The 12795-nt window shown below is 41.1% G+C and overlaps 2 protein-coding genes across 3 annotated transcripts in view; both read right to left on the bottom strand.

The window, feature by feature from the left end:
* Positions 1-5724, bottom strand: part of LOC140268733 (neuropilin-1a-like) — an 89189-nt gene extending 83465 nt beyond the window's left edge. The window contains exons 1-2 of the mRNA XM_072363703.1: positions 4987-5724; positions 3984-4158 (exon numbers count right to left, since the gene is read on the bottom strand). Coding sequence (XP_072219804.1) covers positions 3984-4158; positions 4987-5053 — 242 coding nt within the window. The 5' untranslated portion in view covers positions 5054-5724. The remainder of the gene's footprint in view (positions 1-3983; positions 4159-4986) is intronic.
* Positions 1-12795, bottom strand: part of pard3ab (par-3 family cell polarity regulator alpha, b) — a 447253-nt gene that overhangs the window by 73862 nt on the left and 360596 nt on the right. The gene's annotated exons all lie outside the window — the stretch shown is intronic.

Raw genomic sequence — 12795 nt, 5'->3', positions numbered from 1 at the left:
TCTCACATTTGTTCATTTTATCCACTTTTCAGGCTCCTTTAATCTGTCATAATTTGTTTTTGCAAATGTGATCATGTTTTGGTCATTTATCCACACCAAAGAAAGAAAGATGGCATCAAACAGCATAACAGATCTATAATTCCAATCTTTATTCTATAAAGGAGATGGAAAGAGTGGCTTTTCCCTTTGAAGTTTCCGTTCTCAGGATTAGTACGAATGCGTGAGAAGGCATTGGAAGAGCGTGTGCACACTGTAGCATACTGTAAGTGACAGAAAGTTTGGGCAGCCTGTGCATGTTTGTGTGAAGAGCAGACTGTGCCAGTACAGCCTCCGTGTAGGAAGAAGCAGTTCAGCCAACTCCTAAAAAGATGTCTCAAATTATCTGGCTGCCGACGCATGCTCCTCATCCATGCCTCTGCTTTATTTTTCCGCTCTCTGCGGGGATTCAATTCACCGGCTATTTCAGGCGTGGATGTGAGACACAAACTTGTTCTGGTGCCGCTCCATATAAGACGAACAGCCCACAGACCTTAATGTGTCTGAAGAAAAGTGTTGCTGGTTCTTGTCTCTTCACTGAGCGCACGCTGGAATTATCACCCAGACTGACTGTTTTCCAGAAGAATTTGGCACCACAGATTAATCTATTTAACCTCAAAGTTAATCTCATAAGATACTACAATGTCCTTTGTTGAAATTATGTGGCTATTTTTGTTACTTTTCTGATAAAATGAGGCTACAAAACTGTTGTTTTTTGTAATAAGAGTTATGATATATCATATAATTTAATTACAGAACTCCTCCCAATATTCTTTTTTAAATAAAAAAAAGCTTCCTGGCTGAAATCTATTTTAAAAAAATGTTGTAATTAAGGAGCATAATTATAAACCCTGAGGCCGCATGGGGAAGAAATCAGTTACACACATGTCATGAATGCAGCAGTTATTTGTTTGCTATGGTTTTTCTGTTTGGTTACCAAACTGCAGACATGTTTCACAGCAACACAGAGGATGCTTGTTCCGTTATGGCCCAATAATTTAATTATGGGACTGGGAGAACTGGGCGGGCAGCGACATGCTATCTAATGATATAGGAGGTGGGGTTGTATTTCCAACAATGGATTTCAATTAGGAGAGTACTTTAATGAATGGCGTAGTATGATGTTAGAGAAGCATAAATCACACTGGCTGGAGTTTCCCACAGAATATCCAAATCTATGTGAACAAGATACTTGGAAAGGCTATGACAGGAACAGTGATATCAGTGAGTAAAACGGAGATATTAGTCGGTTAACTGCTTTACCGATTGACAAACACGATCACTTGCCATAATTTCAGTAATCAGTTACTCATTCTAGCCCTTTACTGGACAGGAGAATAGGAAAAAATACCAAACTAAGCTTCTCAAATGTGAGGATTTCCTGCATTTCCTCTGATTGTTAACTGAATTCGCTTACCCTTTGGACTGTTGGTTTTTACAAAGAAATTAAACAGAACCTTGGATTTTGGGAGAGTAAAAATGGGCATTTTCACCATTTACTGACATATTATATGAAACCATTTCATAATGTAATAATACAGCGGTGAGTTAAATTTTTTTGTTGCACCTTTACATGTTTTTGTACATTTATCCTTCTCGTGGGAGCTGATCCTTTCATAATAACTGCATTTTTGAGCTTAAAACTAAATCAAATAGAGCAAAACTCAAATGTCACCTTTTGTTTGACAGTCAAAACATAAAGATATTCTGCTTAAAATGGTTTAAAGAAAGGAAAAAAATGATCAAACCAATCCTCATGAATAACAACATATACTATCTGAGTAGTTTGAGGGTCAAATTTGCAAAAAGATAAGGATTTGTCGTGTTTACAGTTCAGCAGAGCAGATGTTTGCAGTGTCGCACTATACCAACACAGGCTAATGCAAAACCTTTAACTATTCAAATCCGTGGTTAAACATTACAATCCGTTACCGTTTACAGTCATGTTCTCCCTGATTGCAGCATCTTGCTCCGTCTCGGACGGTGTGCCATCCATCGGCTAAACAAAACTCAATCATCTCAGGAAATTTCTAAGTGGGACTGCGGTCTCGCCAAACGGCTTAAGGCCTCCCTCGACGGGCATATTTCGAGCATTTGACTCGTTCCCAAAAACAACACAACTCCTGCCAAGTCGGAGAGCTATGAGCTACACCCCGTCATCATCCAACACAAACTCGTACAACAAATAATGAAACCAATCGAGCAAAGCGGAGACCCCTGAGGCAGCAGCCAAATGACTTGTTGAGGTGGCTGCAGGGTGGTCAGGCTGTTCAACGGTCACAGCTTTGATTCCTGCAGCAGTCTTCAAGTGGAAATGTCGCCTCTCTTGACTCCAAGATGGGAAATCAGGCATGTGTAGTCAAAGTGAACAGGAAAAAATATATTTGTATCTGCTCTGTCTCGAGCCAATCCTTACATACGGTTGTGATAATCTCTGATAAAACTGTAATATCTTATTTTACAGCTGCTTTATTACAGGACATTAACCTATGGAAAAGTCATCTGGGCAGACAATAGCACTACTACAGTACCAGACCCAGTCTAAACTTTTATCACCATGATTTATTATATTTCATTAAGTACTAAAACAGCATTATTCCACATTTACACTGCTCCCAGGGTTATCATGAAAATGTGTACCTGAATGGGCTGTTGAAGAAGTAACTCTCCTTCACGTTTGCTTGCCACACAGCAAAAAAACGTGTAATCTACTAAAAGACACACGATATCCACTATCTGTCCTGAGCACTAATGGTTTATTAGTCCCTTGGTGGTGAAACATGATCCAATAGTATTGGAGAACTCCCATCTGTGAGGCAGAGCTGGACAGCCAGCCGTGATTTACACATGAGCCGTTTATGGAGCTTTAAAAAGAGGACAAAGGAGCCGCCATAAAAACACATGGGCCATGTTGCATGGATGCACACAATCAAGAGTGTGTTCTCCTGTCAATGACAGGGGACAAAGGGGCTATGTGTGTTTCTGTGTGGGTCCTTTTTTTGCAACTTTTGCACAGTCATGCAAAGTAAAGCATCATCAGAACCGTGCAGGAATGATCGTAGTTACCGTTGTTTTTCTAAATGTGGACGACCCACACTGCCTCCTGACTGGCCTGAGCCAAACAATATGGTTCCATATATGTTTATTCATCTTTTAATACTTATTTTAAGCTCAGACATGATCCTTGGACTTATAGGATATCAGAAAATTGCATTAAAATGCACATCACATGTTCCCAGGATCCAAAATGCTGTCATTATCTGCATGTTTTGTTTGACCAGTGGCTCAAACATCAACTGTATCCCTCTCAATGATCACAAAGGGAAAATAAAAGCAGCACAGCTCTGCATCATTTAACATTTACTGAAAAAACACACTAATACTTCTTGCTGCTTAATCCTCTATTTATGCACAAACCACAAGGCAAAGAAATTGAGGTGGATGCACAAGTGAAAAATAGCAAAAGTGGAGATAAAAGCATCAGCTCATTCTTAAGTCTATCAACATCCTCCAAAAAAAATTACAAAGCAATACTTTTAATGCTAGAAGCCATTTCTCCACCAAGTACAAATGACAGATAAGCAAAATTCCTCCATTCCTGAAATGAGAAAACTAAACTGCATCAATCAAGTAGGTTCCATCAGTTTTTGGTGCGTTTACTGTCCTGTAAAACCATCAGCCAGGCAAATGCCATAAGTCTGGCTCCCTTCTTATCAAGTATGAATTACAAAGCCTATCAAAACCCATTTCCTCTGAAATTATTGCCTGTACCCTCCGTGCCATATCTCATCCTTACACATCCAGTTCTCCGGGAGCAGACGTGTAAGCCCTTCACCAATAGATGGCAGAGTGTGCCACTGTTTCCAGGCAGGATTAAGGCGGGAGAGAAAGGGAGGGTGGGAGAAGAAAACAGCGAGAGGGTGAGGGGGTGAGGAGTGAACTCTTACTTGCACTCTCTGTCTTCCAGATCAAAATGCGGGTTGAAGTTGATGAGGATCTTCTGACCAGCTTCTGGGGCGGTTATCACCCACACGCACTGCTGGGATGACTCGTAGGCGCTGGGATAACCCGGGGAGGTCAGGTAGTCCGCATAGTTTATCACTATGTTCCTCCCGCAGTTATCTGCACCACAGAAGAGGGCAGAAAGTTGTTTAGTGAAGAGACGCCGTTTTTCTGGTCACTGCACTGCACTCTGATTTTGACCGATGGCGTGTTGGTGCCAAAGATTAAAGCGCGTGGCAGCGAGGATGCAAACACTTTTAATTTTGGGACACCAATAATTCAAAAATCCTAAACGTGTCTTGCGCCAATGATCCATCCACACATTAGAACTCTAAACTCACACAACAAAAATCACTCTAATCCTGAAACAGTGCCAGAACTTTTCACTTTTCAGGCTATTTTAGAAAAGGTGTGGTATAAAGTGAGGTTTCTTTGCATCCCCGCCATAAGGTGAGATCACACTCATGAAGCTGAGGTGAGCTTCCACAGTCAGAATAAATTTAATTTTCTCAGTGAATGATTTATTAAATTGCTTGTTGCCTGGAGAACATGCTTCAGTGGCAACGCGCGTAAAAGCTCCAAAAAGCGTCTCTGAATGGATGAAAAGACGCATGTTTGTGATATTATTAAAGCACTGAGAAAATCTTGATGTTGCGCATTACTTACTATATTTTTCAGTTTGTAATTGAGGTAGTTTGTTAATCCTCAGGTCCGTATTCTTGATGTTATATTTTTCCTGCATTGTGTAATATCCTTATTTAAAAGTACAAACAGCATTTACAGTACGATGGATTATATATGGTCAATTTAACCTCCCTGCATACGTGCTCTTAAAGGGAAAGCCGATGCATAACAGGTGAAAGGTAACAATGGTGCAAAACTGATCAATATTCAGCTAGGCTGCATGTTGTCAAGCCAAAGAGGCACAGAGAACCAGTCAACACCTACCATTATGAGTCAAAGAAGACACCAAGATGACTTGGGTGAAAAGGAACAATAGCAATCCACTACGCATCTCTATAAAATGGCACAACAAATATTCTGAAAAAGAAAACAAGGGCAACCAAAGAGGGGAAACGTCCACGAAGTTTACGTCCAGTCAGGAGAACGAACCGATATTGTCTCAAAGTAAGAGATCTGCTGGTTGTAGGGTCCCCAGCATCCTGTGAGCTTCAGCACCAGAGCCCTGCGTCTGACAGGGAACAACTTGCCATCTCCTGGAGACGAAAAATATCCAAACGTAGAAAATAATCAAAGGAAAAATCCGATGGTCAAAAGTGGCAGCAGTGTGCCCACGATTAGTGCTCAAACGTCTCACTGTTGATACCCAGCAGAGACGATGAACATACTTCCAAATGAAGAGTGAAAAATGAGAGAAATCACGAGTTAATCGGTAGTCAGTGGAAACCAACCGCGGGGAACATCAGAGCGCCGCTTTACTGATCTTTACTCCGTATTTCAGTTCAGGTCTCCGTTCGCAGCGACCGCCACAGCGAAAATGTCAGGAAGACGAGGCGAGTCGTAAAAGTAACAGAGGAATTTCCACTCCCCAAATTCGCTGCGCGCAACCAGCAGCGAGCTACCGCTACGAAGGAGGGCTGAAGCAAACTGACACCGGTGCGCCCTCTGTGCGCTCCAGACGCGTGCATGCGGGGCTGGAGGAGGAGAGACGAGAACGTGAGAGAAACTCACGGTGGCATGTGGATCTGGTCCAAGGTGTGAACAGGGAGTGAGTCGACGACAAAACCAAATTCAAGCAAGATTTATTTTTTCCCTCTTTGGTGACCTATTCACGAATCTGATTTTATTTGTTTGTTTTGGCTGATTTTTGTTCATTTTGGAAATGCAAATGTTAAATTTTAGCCAAAATGCTGAGGGTGGAGTTCATGGAAAACTTTAGAATATTTTCTTTGCTTTTTTTTTGTTTTTTTTTTTGTTTCCTGAATCCACTTCAAGAATAAATTAGACACATTTGGTAAAAATAAAACCAACCGCTGTCTACACGTCTCATTTGTTTCAAATTAATGCATTGCACGGGTGGGTCATTTTGTGAACAAATCAATGCCTCTTCCACTGCTGGTACTGTCTTCCTTCATTTCTCAGACTGTATTTCATTCTGATTCACAGAAGCCTTTCACCCAGGAGACAAAGGTTCAAGTTTATGTCATGAAATGTGTACAGGCTCACCCAAGCAGGCTCAGGAGGGAGATAGTGGAAATAAATAAATAATATTGAACTCAATGAGACCCTAAACATAAATCAAAGGTTCAGAGCTGAATGTGACATGAGCAAAAACCTAAACTTGACACGAGGAGTATACCTGTAAGAAAACGAAGACAAGTTTTCAGCAAAGAAACTGTTGGGAGGATAACAACTGAGGCAAAGCAGGTGTGACAATTAGACAATCAGGACCAGGTAAGTGACAGGGGCAGAAAGCAAATCTATTAGGACTTTGCATAATAAAACAATGATACAGAACTGTGTACGAGCAAAAAAACAAGGTGAGAGTAAACAAAAATCATTACAGAAGAAAAACAAATTACCAAACAAAACCAGAAGATCCAGCAAATCCTGGCAATGGAAACAAGGGAAAATGTACAGACAAAAACTATCAGAAAACAGGGTTTAGATTAAATAAAACCTTACGTAATATAAGTAGCTCCATCAACCTGTTAATGGCATAGATGTTCGTGTTCCTCGTGGCTTCACTGGCACATATGAACAACAGAAGAAGAAAGAGCAGCAGCTTCCAGTCATGAGCGATTGAACAGAAATTCAAGCGAGCTGAAGAACCTTTTCATTAAAAATTAAGAGGTGAGTGTGTCCAAACCTTTGACTTTGAAAGTCCTCTTTTTTCTGCACTGCACACTGGTGTCGGCCATAGTTCCTGCTTGTAAATCGTGAGATTATAATGAGTCCCTTGGCTGTTGTTTCTTATAAAGTAGCGCTCATGTGACATGACTGGAGTCATGAATGTGTAAACTGTAACCATGTAGATGTCCAACTGTGTAGTTTATAACATGGAAACTTGACCTTGTACGGTCATTTTAATCCTAACCATCTAACAGAGTGACTAAAGACCCTGGATTTGCACCTTCCAACCAAGTAAAGACGAGCCAGAGTTACGTTTGGAGATGTTGGACCTGAGCGTGAAGCTCAGTCGGTGTCCTCGTGGGGAGCAGAGTAAAGAAAACATAGTAATTTTATTATTTTTCAGCTATAATCATGAAACTGCAACATTTTTCACTGTGAAACAATCCAGCCCTTTCACTCCATCATAAAACCATGTTAAAAAATTAATGAGATCATCTAAAAATATCACTTTTGGGTTAAGGTTCAAACTTGCTGCACAGTCAGTTTTATAAAGAGCCCTCACAGGCTTCTTACTGCACTCACAGTAATAAGGTAATTACATTTATTTATCTGAAGCTCTGTGAAAAACAGCTTAGGTACGGCACCAACTACTGTTAGGGAAACAATGGAGGAGGAAAGCGTGGACAGCGCTGTTTATTTCATGATGCAAACTGGGTTCTACTGCTGTACACTGACAGTGAAACAGCATGTAAATGTTGGTGAAAAGACTGTTAGCTGCAGCTCATTCTGTTGGAGAACTGGCTAAATGCGACCTGGAAAACATCTCCCATATAAAGCAAACAACACCTTCGTGCTCTGTGTTACTTTAGTGAGTCACACTGTGAGGACGTATTCTTTTAACAGATAAGCAACCGTCATTTTAAGCTGCATAAACAACCAACCGCCACCGTTAGTTTTCCCCCTGAGGTAAATAACCACGAACAAATCCTCCGTTCAGAGTGTGACTTCAGCTTTTTGGACATTTGGGACTTTTCAGAGCTTGTGATAGGGTTTATAAGTCGTAATGTTTGACCTCATTACACATTATGCTTATAAGAAAAAGATTATATTTGAAGACTAATCAAAAAACGAGAGGATGGTGGAGTTTTGTCCATCTGAAATCCTGTCTGAGATCCTCTCAGTGGTTATCAGCAAAAGACTGAAACTCTCAGGTGTGGCTGCCTGTAATTAACAAGAGCTTGCTTGTTCAGCACACTTTCTCTGCTAAATAAAGATAAAAAAGTGATTATCAAACACTTAAAAGAGCTGCTAATGGTTTACCACACTGCACTAATGGAGGGTAATTCATTATATGTGGGCTCCTCAACCAAACTCTTGTGTTTTCTGCTCTTTGGAAATAAGAGCTGTTCAGTTTTCCTCTATGTCAGCGTTCATCATCCTCACAATGAGCTGCAGTCTGAAGCTTAATCTATTCAGCAGTTGCTCAGATTAAGGGCAGAGTCTCAGGAGAGGATTTGAACATGGAAAAAATAAGTAAAATAATAGTAGTGAATTGCATTCCAAATTAGACTGTATACAAGTTAAAGTACAAAAACACACAGTCTGTAGACTTTAAATTAGTTTTGGTGAGTGACAGGATTTGGAGAGTAGTGAAAGCGGTGTTCATGCAAAACAAAGTTTATCTTTAAGTTAAGAACACTGCGTTTTCCCACAGCAAAGACAACCAACTCTCACACTGAATGCAGCCACGTCCAATAGTCTGAACACCCCTGATCAGCAGCTTCATTCTTCTGAATAACCTGATTTTCATTCTTTATGGCTTCTAGTTCTGTGAGGGTCTCGGCCCGCCAGGCCTGCACGGGTTACTCAGACAAAACCTTAAGATTTCACCTCCTCAGGTAATTCCAAGTAGATATTGATCCGTGTTTAGGATCCTTATCCTGTTGTATGAGTCATCCGCTTTTCATTATCAGCTCTATGTTGGACGTTTTCCTCCAGAATTTGCGAGAATTCAACTAAATCAATTGTTCTGTCTAACGGTGAAATGCCTTAATTATGTCAGATTTAGTGTGACAAGTCAAAGGTAACATTAGACTCTGCTCTTCAAAGCTTAAATAAGCCAGTTCACAGATATTCCTGATAAAATAATGTTAATATTGCAACTTTCCAACAATATTGAACCTGAATCTGACTTAATGGCTGATTCTAGCTGAGTTTAAGAAGTAGGTTTCCAAAAGAGGTTTATTCTGTTTTACAGACTTTGCTTAATCCATCCTTCACTTGAAATCAAAACAGAATAACCTCATCTGTGGTGGCTTTGTGGTGAGATGCAGACATGAAGAGCAGACACTGGAAAAATGTTTATGTTTATGCATTTAGCAGACGCTTTTATCCAAAGGAGGACAAATGAGCTGAGACTCTGGAACAAGTGAGCTTATGTTTATGCTTTTATCCAAAGCAAAAAAACGAGCTGAGGCAGGGACCAAGATGGCACAAACAATTCAAGAAAGAATGGACTTTGATCAGTTTTATCATGTTTATTTTGTTCTGAGTCCGCAGGAAATCAGTATGTTTTAGAACCAGTTTAGATGGCAAGATAGTCTGTGTTAAACATGTGGCTGTCATCCTGGAGATGTCTCCTGCCCAAACCAGAGCATTCCTTTCATTTTAAACCCTACTTTCACTTTCTGTCTGGTTAGGTTTAGGAAAAAGCATCATAGCTCGTGCAAAAGATGTCCTGCAAACACTTCACTGAGACTTGAGACTTATTGCCAACTTGTAGAGTACCAACGGGCGTAAAGCCCTTTCATGTCACCCTCCAACGCACAGGAACCTGCTCTACAGCTGCATAATCCCGCTCAAGGTGACGCACCAGCTGTGTCAATAACAAACGTAGATGGGTATCTACAGACTGCATAAAGAAGAGGAAGGGATGGAGAGGTGCAGATAGATAAGAGACCGGGTCTCTTATCTATCTGGGTTGAAGTAAACTTGGCTGTTTGGACTTTGCTTGACAGAGAGAAAAAAAACCAACTTTGTGACCGTAAACAGAAAGGAGGCGAGAGCGAGCAGAAAGAGTGACTGAGTCTCATAAAAACAGAGATCAGCAAATGAGTAGCTGAGTGGGTCTGGCAGATCGCGAAGAGACACATAACTCTCCTCTCAGAAACACTTTGTTTTTCAGTCCAAAGATCCCAAAAGACTTTAATGTTTCCAGTCAAATGTGATTCAGGCTCTAGTTTTGGTCCACAGATTTTTTAGTTTTTGGTTTGTTTTTTTTACACAACACTCATAACGCTGCCAAGCGTAACAGAAATAGCATCAGCGGCAGAGTGCATGTGAGTGAAGCCACAACAGAACCCGAGCTTTTCAAGACTGATTGCGACTGTTTTCTTTTCTGCTGACAGCTGATATTTTGTCACTGACACTGACATTTTCATGCAAAGTAGGTCATATTTACAGCCCATTACAGCTATTTTCCACCAAACATAAGAAGTTTATTTTCACTGAGGTCAATTTTAGCATGTTGCTGAGTGCGAGTAGTTCTTTAGAGGGCAACAAGATGCTTGTGTTCCACTCTAAATAAGATCGTTGTAAAGTTTCACCTCATGCCCTAACCTACCTCACCTCCTTTCCTTTTACTTTGGCCCCGTCTTGCCGCCCTTATCACACCCTCATTCACCCATTTTAAAGGGGAACTCCAGTTTTTTTTTAACCTAGACCTTATTTCTGGTATAAAATACATTTATCTACTCACCGAGAACATTTTGGCGAAAGTCAGCGTCCTTCGGAAACTATTTAGATAACTCGTGATCGGCGTATATCCATATAACGGAGTGAATGGAGCAGGGACGATGCAGCCTCTAAATAAGGCATTATCTGTCTTTATTTCACCAATACTTTAAGAAGAATGAATGAACGAACGTGTGCTATAGCTCTGTTAGCTCATAGCTGCTGTTATGTGGCTACTTGCAGCTATAGGAGAGCTAACGGAGGGATTTCTACACAGGCACTCTACTGGGACCACTTCATCCAAACGCATGGCTGCAGCACAGCTCATTCACTCCGGTAAGAACGTCCATCTTACTCAAAGTCGTCAAAATCTGATAAATATCCTGCCATGTTGCACAAAACTAGCAGTAGCAAACTCCGTGTGAAGTTAGTCGACTGTCACAGAGCACGGAGTGAATAAACTGTGCTGCAGGGGGGCGTGTGGATGAAGTGGTCCCAGTAGAGTGCCTGTGTAGAAATCTCTCCGTTAGCTCTCCTATAGCCGCAAGTAGCCACATAACAGCAGCTATGAGCTAACAGAGCTATAGTACACGTTCATCCATTCATTCTTCCAAAAGTATTGGTGAAATAAAGACAGATAATGCCTTATTTAGAGGCTGCATCGTCCCTGCCCCATTAACTCTGTTATATGGAAATACTCCGATCACGAGTTTTCTAAATATCTTCCAAAGGACTTTCGCCAAACTGTTCTCGGTGAGTAGATAAATGTATTTTATACCAGAAATAAGGTCTAGGTTTAAAAATACCGGAGTTCCCCTTTAACTCTCTTCATGGCTCTATTTAAGGACTGAACTCACTCGATAATCTCTTTAACCTTCACACACTTCTGGGAAAATGGATCCTTAGTTCTGAAACTATGCTCTTTGCTTTAGTACTATCTAATCCTCCGGGTTAGACATCGACATCTAATCATTTGTTGGCTTTTTGCAGATTTACAGCCTGTGTGCGTGTTTGTGCCCCCTTTATGTTTCACTTAACGATTTTCTGGTGCTTAAGACATAAATCTTGTTTAACAGCTCTCAAGCCATTTTATTTCATGTATTCTGATTCAGATGCCCACGATGACAGTCAACTTGGCCTTCTGAGCCCCTCTAAGTAACAGACATAATACTCTTAATATCATTATATCGTGTTTATTGGGCACAGCTGTAATATCTGTCGCTTAATCTTCATATTTACCTCATAGCTGGCAAACAGCTGCTTCTTTAGGATATTGTAGTGGTAAGATTGACACCTTTCATGTGGGTGACCGGGGTTCAAATGAGACAAAACTGGTTCTGGGACACTTCTTTTATTGTATGTGGACATAAAAAAAACTAAAGACATGGTTACAGACACTAGACATCTTGTGAAACTGTCTTGGAAGGAGTGTTGACCCCTTTAAGTAATTTCCCAGTTCGGGATGATTAAAGTACTTCTATTCTATTCTATAACAAGTGAAGAGTTATTTCAGTTCTTTCTGCACTTTTATGTTGCTTGAAACTTTTGAGTTTACTTGTAAAGTGTCAATTAACTACAAAATATATCCTCAAGGCAGTTTGAAAACATAGTCCAACTCAATCCAGTATCCAGTAATTGTAATTGAAACCAGTTTTAGGCATTAAAACTACTTGGTTAGAGTTTGAACCATCTGAAAAAGACGAAGTACTTTCAAAAGTTTCGTTGGGTGTCACAGAAATGACTTTCTTACAGCTTGATTTAAATGTTTTATTTAGATGTAATCACCTGATGGGCATTGCTGCCTGTCACACCTCCTCCGGTGCCCATGGGTCAGCTGCAGGGTCATCAGCCAGGAACCACCATCCCTTTAATCCTGGACCGTCTCCTGGTGGCGGAGCAGGGACCCCCTGCAGCTGTTTTCCCCTGCGGCTGTTGTCTGGCGTTAGGTGTTCTTTCCCCAGCACTTGTCCTTCCTCGTCAGCCAAAGCCACAAGCTGCCCTTCTCAGCCTCCTCTGCCAGTTCTTTTGTTGCCCTCTTCAGCTTTCCTCCGTGTTGTTGACAACCCCACAAACCCTCCAACCTCCACTGGGTAGATGGTAGTCTTCCAGCCAATCTCCCGACACTCAGCAGCCAGCTCTGGGTACTTTGGCCTTCTTGCTTTCGAAGGCGTCCTCAACCCTCTGGTAATACCTTTGTTTTACGTGTCCGGG

The sequence above is a fragment of the Leuresthes tenuis genome, unplaced genomic scaffold, assembly GCF_036924035.1.
Source record: "Leuresthes tenuis unplaced genomic scaffold, fLeuTen1.0.hap1 SCAF_14, whole genome shotgun sequence".
Classification (NCBI taxonomy): Eukaryota; Metazoa; Chordata; class Actinopteri; order Atheriniformes; family Atherinopsidae; genus Leuresthes; species Leuresthes tenuis.
This window is presented reverse-complemented; position numbering and strand designations above follow the sequence as displayed.